General features: G+C 70.1%; 1 protein-coding gene across 1 annotated transcript; it reads left to right on the top strand.

Moving 5' to 3' along the window:
* Positions 1-4,532: 4,532 nt before the first annotated feature.
* Positions 4,533-5,607, top strand: NEUROD2 (neuronal differentiation 2; the record flags this gene model as incomplete). Its single annotated transcript, XM_082010759.1, is given in 3 exon segments — positions 4,533-4,659; positions 4,662-4,823; positions 4,826-5,607. Coding segments are annotated over 3 exon segments (1,071 nt in total).
* Between the last annotated feature and the right edge of the window lie 15,245 nt (positions 5,608-20,852).

The raw sequence follows: 20,852 nt of genomic DNA, 5'->3' as shown, positions 1-20,852 counted from the left end.
GCCCCCCGGCCCACTCTGGGGAGGGACGTCACGACCTCGCCGAGGCAGCCGGCGGCGTGCGGCGCACCGGCCCCACGCTGAGGATGCGGCAGCCGGCTGAGCCCCGGCAAACTCGCCCCACGCAGGGCCCCCGGGAGCCACCCTGGGCCCAGCTGGCTCCCAGCCGTGTCCCGGCACCACCCAGCGCCCAGCTCCCACCACGGCTCTGCCGGTGCCGACCCGCTTACTTATCCCTGCTGTGTCCCTCCGGATGCCACGAGTCCCTCGGCGCCCACCTCCGGCACCCACCTCCCGGATGGAGCAGCCGCCGCTCCAGGCAGGGTCCCCATCCCCATCCGTCGCCTTCCTGCGGAGGGAGGGGAAGGGACATGGCGGATGGATTTCGGAGGAGGAAGGAGCTTCGTGCCCCAGCCAAACGCCCCGCTGTGCCCGCCGGGCGGCGAGGCCCCAGGCGACCCGGCTGGGGCGGCCAGGGACCGCAGGCGGCAGTGCCGGGAAAGCCGGTCCCCGCACGCGAGGACCGGCAGCAGGACAGGCACGGGAGCCCTGGGGTCCCTGGGCCCAGTTCCCCCGGCCCCGACCTCCCGGGGCAGGAAACCCCCCCCAGCCAGCCCCGGCACCCAAAGCGCCGGCGCCCAACCGGCAGTGCCCGGCCCCGGGCCCACCCCGACCTCACCCCGGGCAGCCCCATTTCCCCAGGGGCCGGATCCTGCTTGTACAGCCGTGGTGCCGGGAGCCCCACGCACCACCCCGCATGCCCCCCCCGGGCCCAAAGGCACCCACAGGGACCCGGACGGGGCCCCCGCCCCGCTCTGCCCTGCGCCATCACCGTCGCGGTGGAAGGGACAGCATGGGGACGGCGCGGGGACGGCACCGGTATCCCTCCTGCCCGCACCGCAGGCCGTGTCCCGGCACAGGCCGGCCAAGGACCCTCGGCACCGCCCCGGCCCCGGCACAATGCAGCGGTTTGGGTTTTCATCTCCCTGTTCCCCTTTCATCTCCTCTCCCCGTTTCATGTCTCCACTTTCTTCTCCCTCCAAGCGCTGCGCATGCTGATGAGCCTCACGCCGGCGCCCACCCTTGCCGCTCGCCGGCTGCTAATTAGGCTGTAACGGATGCACCGGGCCAGGGGCTCGCGGCTTCCCCCGACGCCGGCCCTGTCCCCATCACGGGCCAGCCCGGCCGCTCACACCGTGGCATCTCCTCGGCCTCGAGCAGCCCCGGTGTCCCCACGGGTCCCCCATGGGCTGAGAGCCCGGTGCCGGGAATTGGGGCGCCGCCGGCTTCGCCGCCCCGATGCCGGGGGTACAGCCGGCCTGGAGAGGGGCCGTGCTGCCCGCCGAGGGCTGGGGGTCCCTTGGCCTGGGTACCGAGGGCCGTGGAGTGGGGGGACTTACCCAGAGCTGGCAGGAGCAGGCGGCTCCGGCATGCCACGGGCACCAGGCAAGGGTGGCTCCCGCGGCACGGTGATGCCCGCCCGGCATTCGCCTGCAAAATGAAGATGGCAACAACAGAGGGACCTAAATGGTGCTGCGGGGAAGGCCTGCGATGTGCCGGGAGGCTGCCCAGGAATCAGTGCCCCAGCGCGGCACAGGCGCCGGCACTGGCACGGCTGGGGTGGGCCCTGCCTCCCCGCGGGCCGGCTCCAGCCCAGGTGCCATCTGCTCGGCCGCAGCCGTGAGTGACAGTCGGCGGGTTCGGCAGCGTGCGGGGGGGATGCTGGAGGAGGCCCCTCTGTCACGTGCCAGCCCCGGCACCTGCACCAGGGGAGTGGGCGACGCCGATGCCGCTGGCACAGACACGGTGGCCGGGCACGGACAGCCCTTTGTCTACGTGTGGGCACAGCCCCGGTCACCACTGCCACCGTGTCCCTGCCGTGTCCACGCCATGGCCGTGCCGCCTGCGGTGCATGGCCAGCACGTGCCCATGTGTGGCACCCTGCACCCGCTGCCTCTTCCCCTGCCCACACCCCTCGAGCCGGGCAGGTCCCGGCCCCCCCGGGCTTGCGGGGACAGAGGGGATCCAGGACACGGGGACGTCCCAAGGCTCGGCCCTGACGGGTGCAGCCAGGAGCGGGGCACCGGGTGATGGGATCCGGCTCCCAGGGACATGACGCGCCCGTTACGGGCTCCCCGGCCCCGCTGCTGCCCGCCGCTGGTTTGCAGGCGCAAGGGAAATGGCAGCACCGATTTCTGGCCCCACAGGCACCGTGGCAGGGACAGACCTGGAGGCCAGGGGGTGCCGGGGTGTTGCCGGGCTGGGGTGCGGGGCCGCGGCCAGTGAGGAGGTGCCCGGCAGACAAAGGCCTCGCCGGCTGCGCCACGGCATGGCCAGGCCTCCGACACCGTGGGACCCGCCTCCGCGGGGTGCTTGGACCCCGTGTGCATCGGGGAGGGTGTGCATGTGCGTGCAAGTGTGCAGGTGTGTGTGCGTGCGAGTGTGTGTGTGTTTGTGTGCACACGTAGGAGCGTGCCGAAGGCTGGCTGCGGCTGTGCGTGCCGGGCTGTGCCGCGGGGCTGCAGGGAGAGGCTGGTGCGGCTGTGTGGCCAAGGGAGTGCCGGTGGGGGCCGTGGCATTGATGGGCAGCCAGAGTGGCCACGTGCCACCCACATGTGGGGACCCACGGCCCTGAAGCCACCAGCCCTGCCCACACTTGCCCCTGCAGCCCCCTTGCCCGGGCCAGTACGGCCGAACCGGGCGCCGTCAGCGCCTCCACCTCCCCCGGGCCCTGCCCGGCCGCGGCCCCCAGTCCGCGCCAGGCCCTCAGTGCCGCAGCCATCCCCGCTCGGCTGGTGGCTGAGGGTGGGGATGGACCCGGGCGAGCCGCCGCGGTATTTTGCGGCGAGCCGCAGATGCCAGCTCCCAGCGAGGGTCCCCACGGCGTCTCCCCCCTCGCCCCGCTGCCCGCCGGCCGCCGCCGCCACGCTCGGCCTGGCTGGGGTGGCCGGTCTCCCCCGCCGCCCTGCCGCTGGCTCCATTGTTCAGCCCGGCCCCGCCATCGCCTGCATCTCGCCCAGGTCCCATTTTGCGGCGTGTAGGCAGAGCTGTAGATTTGGAAGAGGTTGGTTTTTTTTGGGGGTTGTGGTTTTTTTTTTTTTTTTGAGTACAGAGTGACAGATGGCGAGTCCTCCTTCCCCAGAGAGACAAATCTCCCTGAATGCAAGCGCATGTCAATCATTAGCTCTCATGTGATAGCTCTCGCGCATGACGTGCCAACCATATGGCACTGGCAGCAGAGCTGGTACCCCCTTTGCTGGGTAGAGATGCCACTCTCGCCTCCTTTTGGATAGAGGACTGCAGGAGGCTGGAGCACCTCAAGGAGCCGCGTCCCGGTCCCAGAAGATGCTGGGAACAATGAAATAAGAATTCCTCCGGTCCGCGCGAAGGTGAGTTATGTAAGAAGTGGAGGGCTGGGAGGGCAGCGGAGGAAACTTGAATGGAGAAAAGGCAACTTCCATGTTGATTTTGTTTCTCCGCCACGTCTCGCCCTTTTTCCCCCCCCGTCTTTCGTTCTTCCCCGGCCCTCGGTTCTCCCGCTCCCCGCCGGCCCCGCCGATGGGGTTTTTTTTCCCCACGCCCCGGGGCTCCCACGCCCCCCCCCCGCCCCCGGGGGGCTCGTCGGGGCTCCGGCGCCCATGGTCCCCCCCGGGCCCCCGTGCCCGGGGCGGCGCGGCCCCGGCGGGACGGAGCGGGCGGCGGCGGCCGAGCGGCATCAACGAAACCGGCGCGGAGCCGCCGCGCCGCCGCCCCCGGGGGCCCCGACCCGGCGGGGCCGCCCCTCCGCGCCCCCGCGGCGCCCTCCGCCCCCGCCCCGGGCGGCGCCCCCCGGCCCCGGCCCCTCCGCGCCCCCCGGCCCCCGGGGGCGGCCCCGGCGGCGCCCCCGCCCGCCGCCCCCGCGGCCGCCCCGGGGGGGACCCCGGCCGCGGCCGCCCTCGCCGCCCCCGCCGCCCCCCGCCGCCCCCCGCCGTTTGATGCCGCCGCATTTTACGGGCCTCGCGCCGGCGGCCGGGGGGGGAGCCTCGGGGGCCCCAGGCGGGGCTGACCGGGCCGGAGGGGGTACGGGGACCGGGGGCGGGGGGGGGGCGGCGGCCGCGCCTCAGCGCTCCGGCCCCGGGACGGCGGTGGCGGAGCCGCGGCCGGGGCCGCTCCGCGCCCGCGGCGGGGAAAAGTTGGAGGCGTCAAAGAGGGGCCGGCGGCACCGGGCCCGGCCCGCGGGGCACCGGGGCGGGGGGGCCGGCACCGGCCGGGCCGGGGGCGGCGAGGGGGCAGCGGCCGCGGCGAGAGCCAGGGCCGGGGAGCGGGCGGCGGCGGCGCAGAGCCCCCCGGGAGGGGGGGGCGGGCGTCGTGGGGGGGGCGCCGCCGCGCCCCGAGGGAGCCCCGGTGCCCCCGGGGCGGGCGGCCGGGGCGGGCGGCGGCGGCGGGCGGCCCCGCGCCCCATTCGTTTTCGCCGCGACCGGGGCGGGGAGCGGGTGTGGGGGGGGCGCGGCGGGGCCGCCGGTAACGCCTGGCTCTTTGCCCCCCGTGCAGCCACCATGCTGACGCGACTGTTCAGCGAGCCCAGCCTGGTCCCCGAGGTGCCGAAATTCGGCGGCTGGGCCGAGGAGTGCGAGGAGGAGGATGGCCGCGGCGAGAAGGAGGAGCGGGCGGGAAGGGCTGCGCCCTCCCCGAGGAGCCGCCCGAGGGTTCGCTGGGGGAGAGCAAGGAGGAAGGGGAGCTAGGCGGGGACGAGGAGGAGGAGGAGGAGGAGGAGGAAGGCTTGGAGGAGGCGGAGGGCGAGCGGCCCAAGAAGCGCGGCCCGAAGAAGCGCAAGATGACCAAGGCGCGGCTGAGCGCTCCAAGCTGCGGCGGCAGAAGGCGAACGCGCGGGAGCGCAACCGCATGCACGACCTGAACGCGGCCCTGGACAACCTGCGGAAGGTGGTGCCCTGCTACTCCAAGACGCAGAAGCTCTCCAAAATCGAGACCCTTCGCCTGGCCAAGAACTACATCTGGGCGCTCTCCGAGATCCTGCGCTCGGGCAAGCGGCCCGACCTGGTCTCCTACGTGCAGACTCTGTGCAAGGGGCTGTCGCAGCCCACCACCAACCTGGTGGCCGGCTGCCTGCAGCTCAACTCCCGCAACTTCCTGACGGAGCAGGGGCAGGAGGGCGGCCGCTTCCACGGCCCCAACGCCTCCTTCGCCGTGCACCCCTACCCCTACCCCTGCTCGCGGCTGGCCGCGGCGCAGTGCCCGCCCGCCGCCGGGCCCGGCTCCCACGGGCTGAGGACACACAGCTACTGCGCCTCCGCCTACGAGAGCCTCTACGGCAACGCCTCCCCCGACTACAACAGCTCGGAGTACGACGGGGGGCTCAGCCCCCCGCTCTGCATCAACGGCAACTTCTCCCTCAAGCAGGACTCTTCCTCCCCCGACCACGAGAAGAGCTACCACTACTCTATGCACTACTCGGCGCTGCCCGGCTCCCGGCCCGCCGGCCACAACCTGGTCTTCGGCTCGGCGGGGATGCGCGGGGGGGTCCACTCCGAGAACATCTTCCCCTACGACATGCACCTCCCGCACGAGCGGGGCCCCATGTACGAGGAGCTCAACGCCTTCTTCCACAACTGACACCCCCTCCCCGCCCGCTCCGAGCCCCCCCAGCCCCCTCCCCGCCCGGGGAGGACACCCGCGGAGCGGCCCCCGCGGCCCCGCCGTGGGCTTTGGTGCAATATGGGGGCCCAGCCCCGGCGGCGGGGGCCCGCGCCCCGTGGGGACAAAGTGCTTTTTCGGGAGGATTTCCCCCTTTCCGTAAATTATTATTATTTATTAGTTCGATAGTTAATTTATTATTATTATTATTGTTATTATTACTACTACTATTACCATTTCCCCGAGGGGGGAGGCGCCCAGCGCGGCCCCGGCCCCCCCGGCAGCGGCGGCAGCACTCGACGGAGCCGCCCCCGGAGCCCGGCCCGGCCCGCTGGATCGAGCCGCCTCGTTTCCTTTTTAATTCGTTTTAATTTAATTTTTAAAATATGTATATATATTTTTTTTTGTCTTTCCCTCTCCCCCATTTCGAGCCGTTTCTCCCCTCCACCGCCGTGACCCCCCCACCCCCCGGCATCGGACCCCCGCTGCCCCGGCCCGTGGGAGCGAGAGGAGCGAAACTTTCCGCAGCAATAAGGAGGCGAGGGGAGGATCCGGATCCCACGTTTCTATCTATGCAAGCGGGCCCGGCCCGGCGGACGCGCAGAGATGCACTTGGCTTTGGGGGGGCCCCCGCCCCGCTCCCGGCCCCGGGAGCTCCTCTCGCAGCGCCTGTGTGTCAGGACGTTTTTTACCTGTTTTAAAAACTTGAAACGGAAAAAAAAAAGAAAAAGAAAAAAAAGGAAAAAAAAATTAAAAAAAAAAAAAAGAAGAACAACCCCCGGCCCCGCGGGGCCGCCCCGGTTCTCCCGAGCTATGCAAGCGGGGCTGGGGGGGCTGGCGGGGCTGCGCCCCTCCCCGCGGCCTCCGGGCCCGCGTGGCTTCGCCCCGGTTTGCCGCATTCCTTCGGTCGGGAGGCGCCGTACAGCCGAGATAACGCTCTTTTTTTTTCTTTTCTTTTTTTTTTTTTTTTTGAACCTGCCCGCACCACCTTCGAAAAACCAGCATTTTTAGAGACCAGGGAGGAGGAGGAGAATTTCTGAGAAATGTTTTCAAAACGAAAAAAAAAAAGTTTTGCAAAAAAAAAAACAAAAACAAAAACGGGAAAAACAAAAAAAAAAGAAAAAGAAAAAACCACAAACCGTTGTAGCAAAGGGGACCCGCCTGTCCGACACCAGAAGTGCTTTCGTGTTTCTGTTCCGTTTCATTTCGATTAATAAATATTTATGGCCAACGATATGCAAGAGCCCCCCCGCGCCGGGAGCCGCCCCCGCTCCCCCGCTGTCCGGTTCCCCGCTCCCCGCCGCCGCGGACACTGCTGGGCGGCGGCGGGGGCCGCGGGGCCCGGCCGTACTGCATGCACCGGCCGCCCCCGGCCCCCCGGGCCCCCCGGGCCCTCCCGGCCCCGCCGAGCCGCCGCCGGTGCGATTCGCGGCGAACCTGTAATGACCGAGCGTCCTTCGACGGCGATTAATAAATATTCAATGTTGACTCCGCCGCCTTCGCCGCTTTCCTTCCGCCCCGGGGGGGGCACCGGGGGCACCGGCCAGACCCCCCGCCCCGCGCCCGCCGCCGCGGCCTCTCGGCGGTGGCGGTGCCGGTGCCACCGCCGCTCCCGCCGCCCGAGTGCGCGGCCCGCGGTGGGGCGGCGCTGATATAACGCGGCTCTGCCCCACGGGTGTCCCCCCCCGGGACCGGGGAGGCGGTGTGTCGTGTCCCGTCCCCCCCCCGCCAATAAAGGCACCGGGATCCGGAGCGGCGGTCCGGCTCGGTGCCGGCCCCGCCGTCATGGGCGAGCCGCGGCGGTGACACCGCTCCGGTCCCCCGGGGCGCCGCTGCCCGCAGCTGGCCCCGACCCGCCGTACCGGTGGCCGCGGCGAGGATGCCCGGCGGCGGTGGCCACGGCTGGGTTCGTCGGTAGCGGCCCTGGTACCCGGTCGACTCTAGGCGCGGTGCTCCGTGCCCGTGCCGGCTCCCGGTGCCGGTGTCCGACGGAGCCCCGGCGCCGTGCCGATGGCAGAGTCGGTCCCGGTTCCCGATGCCGCTGCCCGCTGGAGCCCCGGCGCGGTGCCCAGTCCCAATGCCGGGGCCGGTTCCCGGGGCCGGTGCCCGTTGGAGCACCGGGACCCCGGCGCGGTGCCCGGTGCTGGTGCCCGTTGCTGGTGCCCGTTGGAGCTCCGGGACCCGGGCGCGGTGCCCTGTCTTGGTGCCGATTCCCAGTGCCGGTGCCGGATGCCGGTGCCCGTTGGAGCTCCGGGACGGCGGTGCCGGTGCCCGGTTCCCGGTGCCGGTGCCCGGTTTCCAGTGCCAGTGCCCGGTGCGGAGCTGTCCGCCGCGGCGGTGCTGAACGGGAACCCGGGCCCCGCCACCTCCCCAGGCAAACGGGCGTCGGTCTATTTACCGTTCCGGACGCCGGGGCTCATCACTACCCGACGGCCCCGGGCTCCCGGCAGGGACGGGGACCGGGCTCCCGGCCACGCGGTGCCGCTGCCCACGGCCACGGAGGTCGCGAGGGGCCGGTTCCCCGCGGGAGGCGGCGTGCGCCGGGGCAGCACCGGGGCTGGGGGGACGGAGCCCCCGGGTCCCTCCTGGGAGAGGCCGGGGTGACCCGCGCCCCACAGCCCCGCGGCTTTTGGGGGAAATTGGGACGGGCTCGGGGTCGCCGGGGCTGGAGACAGGGAGCGGCTCTGGCGCGGCCCGACGTGCCGGGCCCGGCGAAAGCGGCGGCGGGGGCCGGGACCTGGCGAGACGCCGCGGCGGAGCGCAGTCCCCCCCGAGTTCCCCGGGCTCCCCCGAGCGCCGGGTCCCCTCGACCCCCCCCAGCCTCCCGTCCGGGCCGGGCCCCAGCGCTCGCCGCTCCCCGCCTCTTCCGACGGCTCCGGCCCAGTTGTCCTCCCGGGAAGGGCCTCGTTTCTCCGAGGAAAAAGCCGCAGGGCGGGGGGGGGGGGGGGGGGGGGCCGGGCGGGAGCTCCGTGGGGCCGGGCGAGGGGGGAGATGCGCGGCCCTTCGACCGTCACCGGCAACCGGCTGCACCGGGGCCGCGGCCCGGAGAAGCGGCGGCGAAGGGCGGATGCCCCGGCGGCGGCGGGGGAGGGGGGCGGCGGGGGGCCGGGGGCGGCGGGGGGGGGCCGGCCCCGCTGGGGGGGCTGCGCTTTCCGTTCAATTCCCGGGATTTTTGTTTCCCCGGCGCCCGCCCGTCCCCGCCGAAGCGAGGGGATGCGGGAACCCGCCCAGGCCGGCCCCGCAATGCGGCCCCGCACTCGGTGCAGGGCTCCGGTGGAAGGTTTTGGTGCACGGCCCCGGTGCACGGCCCCGGGTGCCCGGTCCGGTGCCCGGTCGTCCCGCACCGCGGCCCCGCTGACCGGCGACGGCGGCGGCTCCCGAGGAAGGAGCAGGGGAGGTGCCGCTGCGACCCGCGGGGCTCTGCGGGGATTTTGCGTGATCGTGGGACCAAAATCACCTTGGGGAGGGGGGAGGCGTTACCGGGGACCGCGCACGGCTCGGCCCGGGGGCACCGGAGAGGGGCCAGCACCGGGGGCACCCCGCGGTGGCGGCTCGCTCGAGCTCGGGCTCCCTATTTCCTGGCAGGATGAGACGGGGGGTGGGCTTCTCCCCCCGCCGTCCCCGGTGCCCCCGGTGCCCCCCGGCCGGCCCAGCGGAGCGCGGGGGGGCGCGGGGCGAGCGCCAGCCCCGGTCGCCGCTGCCACCGGCGAGTGCCAGCCGGGGGGGGAGAGGAGGAGTCATTGCTTCAGTTTAAATTTCACGGCATCTGTTCATTATTATACAGTGCGGGTTTTTATATGGACAGCTAAATTAAAGGCAGATTTCTGCCAAAACTGCAGATACCAGAAAACCCGGCGGCTCCCGGCGCTGGGCGCTCGCCGCGCTGCGGGGGCGGCCCCGCTCGGGGGCCGGGGGCTGCCGGGGCTCGGGGCTGGGGGGCCGGGAGGGGCGCGGGGGGCCGCCCCGTTTTTATGCGATGGGGAGACCGGGACGCCGCCCGGGGGGGGTCCCCGCGGTGCCCGGAGACGCGGCCGGGGCGGGCCGGGCTGGCAGCCGCCTCCGCCGCACCGGGGGCTACCGGGCCGCCCCCCCCACCCCCGCCGGCCCGCCAGGCTGCGCGGTGGAGCCGTTAAAGCCGGGACATCTGTGCCTGGAACTGCTGCGGGGCCCGGCCCTGCCCGCGCTGCCGGTACCGCCCGCGGGCAGCGCCCGCTGCCCCGGAACACCGCCCCCCGGGGACCCCGGCCCGGCCCCCGCCCCACGGCCCGGCCCCGGCGGGGGGGGCTTGGCGTCGCTGGGCAGGGAGGGCGGCTACTCAATCGACGGGCACATGCGTGGTCGCGGCGTGGGGCTTGGGGGGTGTGTGTGCGTGCACCCCCGGGCAGTGTCCCCCCACCTGTCCGTGTACCTGCCAGCCACAGCCCTCTGCCCCATGGAGTGGCCATATACCGCCCCTCCCAGCCCTCCCTGGGGTCGTGTCCCCCCCCCATTTACCCCCTGCCCCACCGCCAGGGTGGGGCTTAGCCCTGTCCCCCACTTGCAGCTGGGGGGCGGGGGGTTGGACGGTGGTGGTGAGAGATGCCGGGGGCTGAGGAGAGACCCCCACGCCCCGTGGGGCACAGCCAGTACTGGGGTGGCTGCACAGACGGGCTGGGATGGGGGAGAGCAAGGGGGGCAGGTGGTCCCCAAGGGATGGGGGCACCCAGGGCCAGGGGCACAGAGGCTCTGCTGAGCCACCAGGGGGTCTGCAGCCTGTGTAAAGGGGGCAACCTGCCCCCAGTCCCCCCCCGGCCCCAGGAGGAGAAAAGGGGCAAAACCCAAGCAGGGGCAGCAGGGCAGCCCAGAGCCAGCAGATGTGGGGCCACATCCAGCTCCAGAGAGCAGGTGGTGCCCACCTGAGCACCCCGCAGCAGCCAGGCCTCTCCCTTCCCTTCCCTTCCCTTCCCTTCCCTTCCCTTCCCTTCCCTTCCCTTCCCTTCCCTTCCCTTCCCTTCCCTTCCCTTCCCTTCCCTTCCCTTCCCTTCCCTTCCCTTCCCTTCCCTTCCCTTCCCTTCCCTTCCCTTCCCTTCCCTTCCCTTCCCTTCCCTTCCCTTCCCTTCCCTTCCCTTCCCTTCCCTTCCCTTCCCTTCCCTTCCCTTCCCTTCCCTTCCCTTCCCTTCCCTTCCCTTCCCTTCCCTTCCCTTCCCTTCCCTTCCCTTCCCTTCCCCTCTCTCCCCTCTGGAGCCCCTGGCTGGGGGTACCACCCTGCCCATCCCCACCCCACTGCCTCCAGCCCCGCACCCGGCCGGGGCTCCCTTCTCCTCCCGCTCCGCGCCAGGCGGTGGCTCAGTTCATATGGGAAATGTCCATTTTGTTGCTACTTAAAAGCTGATTTACGGCGGCTGCATCCCAGCCCTGCCTTGGCCTGCGTTCATCCCATAATCTGCCCATTTCTCTTGGCAGCTCTGGCTCGGCCGGGCTCGCCGGAGGTCTGTGCTGGGCGCGGGAGCCCCCGGCCCCCTCCTGCGGCCCTCAGCCCCGCTCCTCCCGGCAGCCGGTTCCTTGTGCTGCTGCTGGCAGCTGGATCCCATCTGCTTCGAGCGGATCCCGACGGCCCCAAGACGGCAGCGCCGGGCGATGCCTCTGGTGCGTGGTGGTGGGACAGAGAGGACCCAAGGCACCCAGAACATCTGTCCGGTGCCGCGGAGCTGGAGGGGACACAGGCGGGGGGTGGGACAGCGTGTGGGTGCCTTCACATTACCCCGGCACAGCCAGGACCCCCCCTCCATCCACCTCCGCCCCGGGGTGGGGCCGATGGCATCCAACCATCCATCCACACAGCAGGACAGACAGCCGTGCCCAGACAGACCCCAGCGGTGCGTGGGGCACGGTGGCAGCACCGGGCCCTGAGCCGAGGTCCCGTTCCACGGCCGCCGGTGGTGAGCAGCGTCTCGGCTGGCCCCGCCCCCCTGCACGCTCCTAATTAAATTTTACCTGACTATCAATCTTTTTGTTAAATGTAATTGAAAAACACACCTTTGGAATCATCACATTAACCCGGCATCCGCTTTATTAGAGTAATTAAAGCCTTTCTCAAGTTAGCGCCGGGCAGATCGGCTGGATTGTGCCGTAATCCCGGCAAAGCAAACAAGTTCCGAGCAAAACTAATTACATTTAGGGCAGCTGTGATAATAATCCTAATTCAACCCCATTTGGTGCCTAAAATCCGTCGATCCGGCAGCGAAAGCTGGGGGCGGGGGGGGCGGCTGCAGCCCATCTCTGCCCTCCAGCTCGTCCCCTGCCGGCAGCGGTGCCGGGGCTGGCAGCAGCTCTGGGGCCGCCCTGGGTTACCCCAGAATCTGGGGGTCCCCGGGGGTTCCCTCAGGGCTGGGGTCCAGCTGGGGGGTCCCTGCCCTCGGCCACTGGCCCCTGAAGCCGCCCTCCCCATCACCCTGCCTGACCCTGTCGCCCCTTGCCGGGTGCTGCCGGGGGGCCGTGGCTCTGCCCCGGTGCCCGGGCGGTGGCACGGTGCCCGGGCCCCCCCCGCGGCCTCCCCGGGGACGGGGGGATCGGGCGGCCGCAGCTGGCGCGCGCAGCCGTAATGGCCACGGCTGGGCTGGCACGTCGGCCCGCGCCTGCGGGCACGCGGGCAGGAGCAGCTTGTGCACGGTTTGTCCTTGACTAGTCCCCGCGCGGCCACCCCTGCCTGGCGCTGCCCGCCCCGGCACAAAGCCCCCCGCCGCCTGCCCGCAGCCGAGACCTCCCAGCTCATCACACGTGTGACGCCAGACCTTTGCCAGCACCGGGGCTCGGCGCCATAGGCTGGGCAGGGAACCTCACTGCTTTGCTCCGGTGGGAAGAAAACCCTCCGTCGGCATCTCCTCTCGGTGCCGGAGCTGGTGGGCACGGCCCCGGCACTGGCAGCACCGGGTGGGCCACGGGAGGTTATTTGCATCCTCGCAGTTACCTTGGGGAACGTTTGCTACAAATGTATATTGGAGCTTTTTTATTAAAGTTGCCAAAAATTTGTGTTAGCTAATGGCTTCTTAATTCTGCCTAAAATGAGAGAAGGAAAATGATGCCATTCATCTTGTATTGGTTTGAAATCACATCTGACAACTAATCGATCATACTGTGGGACATTAACTCCTTTGGATGGGGGCCCAAGCCGGCTCTCGCAGGCTCCTCGCTCCCGCGCTGGATCCATTTAACTACTTTACTGCTGGTATTTTGGCACGTGGCTCGGCGGGCTGGTTCCTCTCCGGTTGGTGCCGCTGAATTATTTGCCTTTCTCTGGATACAGCTGGCACCGTGCGCCGCGTTGTCCTCCGCCCCTGCGCGTGCCGCCGCCGGTGCCCTTCACCCGACCTTCGCCCCGCAGCCCCCACCCTCCCCCTTCCCGTGGGTCTCCCCCATTTTGGGTGTTGCTGGGGGATTTTCTTTGGGCGCAGCCGGGGGTGAGCCCCCGGGGGTGCCCGTGGGGACAAAGGGGAGGTCCTGGGGGACTGCGACGGAGGGGTGGGGTTTTGCTTCCCGGCCCTGCAGCAGCCCCAGGTGAGCCGTGCCTCAGTTTCCCCATTGCTCCATGGGGAAGGGCTCAGCTCGCGCCCGCCTGCGCGGGCAGCGGGACAGGCAGGTCCCCGGGGTCGGGGGCATCTCAAGGCCACCAGCAAAGGCAGGGCAGCCCCTGCGTGCGTCCCCCCAGCGAACACTGGTGACCCAGCCTCTGTCACCGCGATGCTCCAGGGGCCCGGTGGCCACACAGAGCTTTCTGGTGCCAGGGGCCGTGGCGCTGGGCTGCGTCCCCCTGCGTGGGGACCCCCGGGCACAGCTGAGGGTGCTTGGGGGCACCCGCAGCCCCCGGCCAGGCCGGATCGCGCCCCCTCCATACTCTGCCACGAGGGGTGCGGGGGGCACACGGCGGTGGGGAGGGACCCGGAGGGGCCCCGACGGCCACAACGGGACCCCCAAAGCACCCTCGAAGGGAGCCACCGGCCGCAGCCTGGGCAGGGGGCTTATATACCCAGGGTGGGCGGGGCTAGGTGCAGGAAAGGCTGCGATTGGTCAGCAGCACAAGCCCTGGCAGGGGATTGGCTGGAAGCATGAGTCCTGGATGGGGATTGGCTGAGATCTGTCCCCGCCCCGGGAGCAGGGTGGTCCCTGCTGGGCAGCCCGTGAGGGGACACGCGCTGCCGGGGGCCCGCCGCGCCCCCCCCCCGCTGCCCCGGGCCACGGCCCCCTGACCCCCGGCGGTCCCCAGAGGGGCCGCAGCAGGGCCTGTGCCCCCCGAGCGGAGGGGGGACAGAGTCGTGTCCCCCCCGGCCCCTTCTGACGGCTCCTGGCCCGTCAGGACGTCCGTCCGTCCGTCCGTCCACCTGTGTGTCTGTCTATACAGCCGCCCGCTCGCGCCGCCGGCCATCCTTCCGCCTGCCCACCCTCCCGCATGTCTCCTGTCCGTCCCCCCGCCCACCCACGCGTCCGTCTGTCTGCCCAGCCACCCACCCACCCGCCTGCGTGTCCCTCCGTCCGTCCGTCCGTCCCAGACACGGTGTCCCCCCATGGCCCGGGGGGGCTGTGCCCCCCCCCGTAGTAAGGGGCCCAGCCCCACGGGGCCGCGGCGCAGCCTGGACTCAGACCTGGCACCTACCCCGGGTGACGCAGGACGCCCCCCCCTTGGGTGACACCCCTGTTGTGTGACCTGGAACCTCCACCGCTGACCTGGACCCCTGTGTGGCACCCGCTGGGTGACCTTGAACCCCTCCGGGTGATCTACAATCCCCGTGTGTGCCCCCCGCCTTGGGTGACACCTGCGGGGCGCGCACCCACGGCATGTTTGCACACTCGTGTGCTGCGTGGGTGGCGTGCGCGTGCGCGCACGCTCGTGTGCGCGCTGTGCGCTCACGCAGGGCTGCACCCCCCCGCTATGGGTGGGGCCAAGCCGGGCGTGGCAGGGATGGGTGGGGCCAAAGCGGGTGTGATGTGTGTGGGTGGAGCCAACCAGGGTGTGGCAGGGATGGGTGGGGCCATGCAGGGTGTGGCATGTGTGGGTGGGGCCAGTTGGCGGGGCTGGATCTGCTCAATGCCCCCGGTGTCCCCATCAGAACCTTCATCCCCATCGTCCCCCTTGCCCCCTTCATCCCTTTCATCCTCATCATCCCCTTCCTCCCCTTCATTGCCATCACCACCTTGACCCCCATCACCCTCATCACCCCCTTCATCCCCATCACCCCCTTCATCCCCATTGCCCCCTCCACCCCCTTCATCCCCATCACCACATTGACCCCCATCGCCCTCATCACCCCCTTCGTCCCTATCATCACCTTCATCCTCTTCATCCTCATTGCCCCCTCCATCCCCATTGCCCCCTCCACCCCCTTCATCCCCATCGCCACCTTGACCCCCATCACCCTCATCACCCCCGTCATCCCCATCACCCTCATCCTCCCCATCACCCTCATCACCCCCTTCATCCCCACCACCCCCTTCATCCCCATTGCCCCCTCCACCCCCTTCATCCCCATCGCCACCTTGACCCCATCACCCTCATCACCCCCATCATCCCCATCACCCTCATCACCCCCTTCATCCCCACCACCCCCTTCATCCCCATCGCCCCCTCCACCCCCTTCATCCCCGTCGCCACCTTGACTCCCATCACCTTCATCACCCCCTTCGTCCCTATCATCACCTTCATCACCTTCATCGCCATCACCTCCTTGACCCCCATCACCGCCATCACCCTCATCACCCCCTTCATCCCCACCACCCCCTTCATACCCATCGCCACCTTGACCCCCATCACCCTCATCACCCCTGCCATCCCCATCACCCCCATCCTCCTCATCCTCATCCCTCCTCGCCGGGCGCGGGCGATAAAGACGCAGACCCCGAGCGTATGTCAGGAATCAGTGCCTGTCGCAGGCGCCTAATCTGTTTTTCTAAGCCGCCCACGAGCAGCGCGTTAGCCGAATTAGGCCGACAGCTGCTACGGGTCCTCTCCCCCTCCGCGCCCGCGCCGCCTGCCGCAGATGCCGAGGCCGGGAGCGGCGGGTACCGCCGCTCCCGGCCTCGGCATCTGCGGCAGGCGGCGCGGCGTCCGCCTCACACCTCCCACCGCTCGGTGCCGGCACGCGGGCACCGGCGCACGAGGACCGGGAACCTCACCGGGGAGCGTGGCACCCGCCGCAGATCCCGTGGGAGCGGGGCACACGCGTGTGCATCTGCCTTTTTTTTTTTTTTTTTTTTTTGGATAGCAGTAGAATGCAATATGCAAATGAGATGGTTATTACCGCAATGTTCGTCAAGCTGAGCTGAGAAGACATTAATAGCCTGATGAATATGCATGTGAATTTGTTAATTAAGTTAATTATTCTGCTGAAAATGCATTCGTCTTCCAAGGACATTTTCCCAATGATTTTTACATGCTTCAGTCATTAGTCATGCTATATTTTATCAGGGAAATGAGTTTGCTTAAGTTGTAAAAAAAAAAAAAAAAAAAAAAAAGCAAGAAAGAAAGAAAGAAAAAGGAAAACAGAGAAAAAAAGAATTAAAAAGGAGAAGAAAGGGGAAAACAAAGCGCAGGGCAGGGCCGGGCGAGCAGCTTCAGGGAGGGAAACTTTGGGGAAGAGCCGGGGCTGCAGGTGGGTGCAGGTGGGTGTGGGCACCCCCGGACCCCCCCGTCTCCCCCTTTTTCCCTCTGATGACAAACTTTTTTTTTTTTTTCTCCCAGTGCCAAATTTCCAACACATTAATTAATTGTTGTAGCCAATTAACTGTAGTTGTGCAAATGAGTTTAGCACTAATTACCATGCAGTGCCTGTAATCACATAAAAAACTTGCTGAGAGGTGGGGGGAGCGGGGGGAGCGGGGGCTCTGCCGGGGCGCGGTGGCGGGGCGACGGGGCAGGATCTGGCCGCCCGCTGGGGTGCGGTGCGTGGCCGGGGCCGGGGTCAGGCGGCAGGGACGCGTCACCCTCGCGGCGACACCGGTGTCCCCGGGGCTGGCAGGCGCTCGGCGCGAGGGGACACGGCGACACCGGCCGCGGCGAGGGTCACGCCGGGGCAGATGGTCACAACCGGCTGGTTCCGGCACCCAGCGGTGCTGAAACCCCCGCGTGCTGTTCCGAGCCGTGCCGAGCCGTGCCATGCCGCGCGGTACCATGCTTTGCCATGCTGAGCAACGCCACGCCGTGCCGTGCCGTGCCGCGCTGTGCCACGCCATGGCAAGAGAAAGCAGGGGGACACGTGGCACCAGGCTGATGCCCAGGGTGAGACCCCTGCCCCATTCCGCCCGGCCCCCCACGGGCAGAGCCCCCGCAGCCCCTCAGCGCCCTGCGTCTCCCTCTCGGCGAGGGGCAGCCGGGGCAGGGGGCAGCCGGGGCCGCATCCCCTCCGGCAGCCGGGCACCGGGGATGGGCTGGCACCCTGCCCGGCCCGAGGATTAGCCGTGCCATGGATACAGACTCCCTGGGGGCGTCTGTGCTGCTGGGCTGGGGCTCTGGGTGGCACGGCACGGCACGGCATGGCACAGCACGACATGGCGTAGCATGACACGGCATGGCGGAGCATGGCATGGTGTGGCACGGCGTGGTAAGGCATGGCACGGCGCGGCGCGGCTCGGCATGGCACAGCGCCGCACGGCATGGCGCGGCACGGCGTGGTGCGGCATGGTGCGGCATCGCATGACGCGGCACGGCGCGACGCGGCATCGCCCGGCCTGGCGCAGCCGCCCCCCGGGGCCGAGCACCGCGGGGGTCTCCTGGGCAGCCCCCGCCCGGGAGGCAGAGAGTTAAAGCGGGACCCGCCGCGCTATAAATTTTGCATGGTGCGGTGGGGGGAGCTGGGCGGGAGCCAGGGGCTGTCTCTAGGTAACAATAAACACCCGGGCAGGAGCAGCTGGTGCGCCGACTCTCTCTGCATCACAATGCCGGAATAACGCTAATAAACCCACCCGCGCCCGCGCCCGCGCCCGCGCCCGCGCCGCCCGCCGGCACGAGGGTCCGGCCGCGGGGCGAGGGTCCGGCCACGGGGCGAGGGTCCGGCCACGGGCGGAGGGTCTGGCCATAGTGAGGGTCCGGCCACGGGGCGAGGGTCCGGCGGCGGCGAGGGTCCGGTGGCGGCGAGGGTCCGGCGGCGGCGAGGGTCCGGTGGCGGCGAGGGTCCGGCCGCGGGGTGCAGCATCCCACCGCCCCTCGCAAGGGAGGAGGGTCGGCAGCGCAGGCCCCCGGCTCCTCCCGGCGAAGCATCCCGGGATGCTGCAACAAAAGGGTCCGACATCTCCGGACTGTCACCGTGCGGCGAAGGGCCAGGGTCCGGTGACGCCGCGCTTGCCTGCACGACGCCAAAGCCAGAGCACGGCGGCCACTCGCCACGTGCGATGTCCCACCGGCTGTCCCCATCGCCCCAGCGCAGCAGTGGCATCGTGGCCGGTGGCCCGAGCACCGGGGGGCCAGCCCAGCGCCGCGGCACAGCCGGGCTGGGAACCCCCCAGCACCTTCCCACCTCCCCACGTGGCCGGCGGCTTCGACGGGCTCGACCACCACCACGTTTCGCACCTCCGGGGCTGTGCTCCCCGTCGCAGCGTCCCCCCCACTTCTGCAGGCGGGCAGGGGGCCGCGGGGCCGCGGGGGCGACCGTCCCCGCAGGCTGCGGTTCGCATTCCGGCGCAGGAGGCAGCTGTGCCGCCACGCCGGCATGGCCCCCCCAGCGCCACTAAATATTAATGCCTGCCCAACATCGTGCCGCGGCACCTGCCACGGGCCACCCCCCGGCCCCTCGCAGGGCTGGGCAGCCCCGGCACTGCCGCGCAGCCCGGCCCCCCCGGGCTGTGCCAGAAGGTGGGGGGGGGACCCACCTGAACCAGCTGCGGCCCCCCCACCCCCCACCCCAGCGAGGGTGGGGGCACGGCGGGGTGCGGGGGGCGGTGGGCACCAAGAGCCCCCATGGCGGGGGAGGATGGGGGCGGAGAGGCTGCTGCCATGGGGCAGGGATGGGGGCTGTCCCAGGGGTCCGGGAGCCCCCCAGGCCCCCACCCTGACCCAGGGGTCCCGGCAAGAGCAACCGGGCAGCGCATTTAGAGCTGGGTTTGCCAGTGAACGCCGCGGTGGGAGCAGCTCTGCCCGCCGGCACGCTCCCGCCGGCGCCGCCACCGACCGCAGCTGAGGACGTGCAGCTCATCACACGCGTGCCAGGCGGCACCGGGGGTGGCTGCGGCCCCAGCGCCCGCCTTGAGCCCCAGCCAAAAGTCCAGAACCGAAAAGTAGGGGGTGATTGATGGCAGCGTTTGGCGGGTAAGCGCACCCCGCGGCCCAATCCTCCCACCTTCCCCAATTCCTCCCCTGCCCCTATTCAGAGATCGTGTTGTCTCATGTTGGTCCCAGAGGCGCCATTAATTAAAAATACATCCAATTAAATGGCAGGTGAAAGCGTGCAGGCGCAGGCCCTCCCCCGGCACCCCCCTTGCCTTGGCTCAGCTGCGCCGGCGGCGGCGGAGGGCCGTGCGCCGGGTCGGGGTGCGGTGCCGGGCCCCGTCCCCGTACGGGCGCCCGCTGCGGTCCCCGGGGTGCTGGGGCACAGCGGGGTGGGGGGTCACCCTGCCCACGCCCCCCCCCCCCCCCGGCTGGGCAGCATGCAGGGTACGGCGGGAGGGCCCACGGCGGCGATGGGCACGATGGCTGGAAGGGGACCGTCCCCCCCAAAAAAAAGGAGAGGTGCTCAGCCCCGGCTTGGCGGAGGGGCGGGGGAGCGCTGGCACGGCCACCGCCCCAGCACGGGGACACGGGGACACGGGCCGGAGCGACGCTGGGTGGCCGCCAGCCGCGGCCAGCCCGGCTGCAGCGTCCCTGGGAGGTGGCACCGGGGGGTACGCGGGGGCTGGGGAACCCCCCGGGCTGCGGCGGCTTCGCTTTCCCGCTAATTGGAGATGTTAATCGCGGGCGCCTTTCCGCTCGGGGTGCTGGCAGGAGGCACCAGCTGTGCCGCGCCGCCCGCGCCGCCTTTTTAATCAAGCTGCCGGTGCGGCGGGGCGGGGGCGCGGGGGCTCGCCGGGCCAGGCGGCCCCGTGGCACAGGGACGGCGTCACCCCGCTGCTGTCCCCCCCAGGAGCAGGGACAGGGCGGGACCCTCCCCAACGAACCCCCCATCCCACCCGCGCCCGGCGAACCTCATCCGGTCCCCGGAGCCGCCGCAAAGGGCACGGGGGTCACGGCCCGGTGATGCCATCCGAAAGGCCACCGGTGCTCTTGGAAGGCGTTCCCAGCGCGACGCCCCAGTCCCACGGGAGGGAAAGCGCTGGGGCGCAGGCGCCCATCCTTCGCCCCCAAAAACCGACCCCGACACCCACCTCCGTCCTCCATCCCCGGCACATCGCGGCCTCCAACACCTCCACGTTTTCTTGGTGGTTTTATCCCCCCGCCCCGGTTCCTTTTCGATCCCTTTATCCCCCCCCCGCCCCGCTCCGAATGCCGAGGAAAGGTGTTAACGGATTTTTGGAAGGAAACGTCTAAATTGCATGAAAAACCTTTAATGCCGACAGCCGGAGCAGCTGGAAGGACAAATATAGCCGGGGAGGAGGATGGGGACGCGGTGGGAGGCGGTGGCCGTGCCGAGAGCGACACCTGGTGACTGGCACACATGGACACGCGTGAACACGCGTGCGCGCGCTCCCTGGGCGTGCGCGCACGCGTGAACACGCGTGCGCGCACGCCCGGGGAGCGCGCGCACGCGTGAGCGGGCCCGTAGGTGGCTGCACCCATGCCCGCTGCGCGGGATGAGCTCGCGGTGAGTAACGCAGCGGTTGCAAGAGCTGCTTTTGCAGGTGGGGAAACTGAGGCACGGGGAGACCGAGCCGACACGCTGGCTGTCGTTTGCCGAGAGCCACCTTGGATTGCCAAACGGCAACGGCAAGCTCAGCCGTGCCGCAGAGCCACGCTGAGGGTTTCACCGTGCTCGGATGCGGCTCATCCCACCGGCTGGAGCCTGAGAGTGCCGGGGCGGCGCGACGGCAGCGCCCGCTCTGGTTGGAGAGTCCAGCGGGAGAGGGCGGCTGCCCACGCGGGTAGCGCCGTGGTGGGATCCGGCAGCACCGCGGTGGGATGCGGCTGCCCCACGGCGATCGGTGGCGCTGAGCTCCTGCGGCCTTTGTAGGAAGGCCCCTGCTCCTCCTCCTCCTCCGCCGCCAGCCCTCGCCAGTCCGTCGCCAGGACGGGCACGCCGGGAGGAGAACCGAGCACGTGCCGGGCTCACCGG

Source organism: Phaethon aethereus, assembly GCF_964289735.1.
Source record: "Phaethon aethereus genome assembly, chromosome: 25".
NCBI classification, from domain to species: Eukaryota; Metazoa; Chordata; class Aves; order Phaethontiformes; family Phaethontidae; genus Phaethon; species Phaethon aethereus.
The sequence above is the reverse complement of the archived record's forward strand: the minus strand, read 5'-3'. Positions and strand labels throughout refer to the sequence as shown.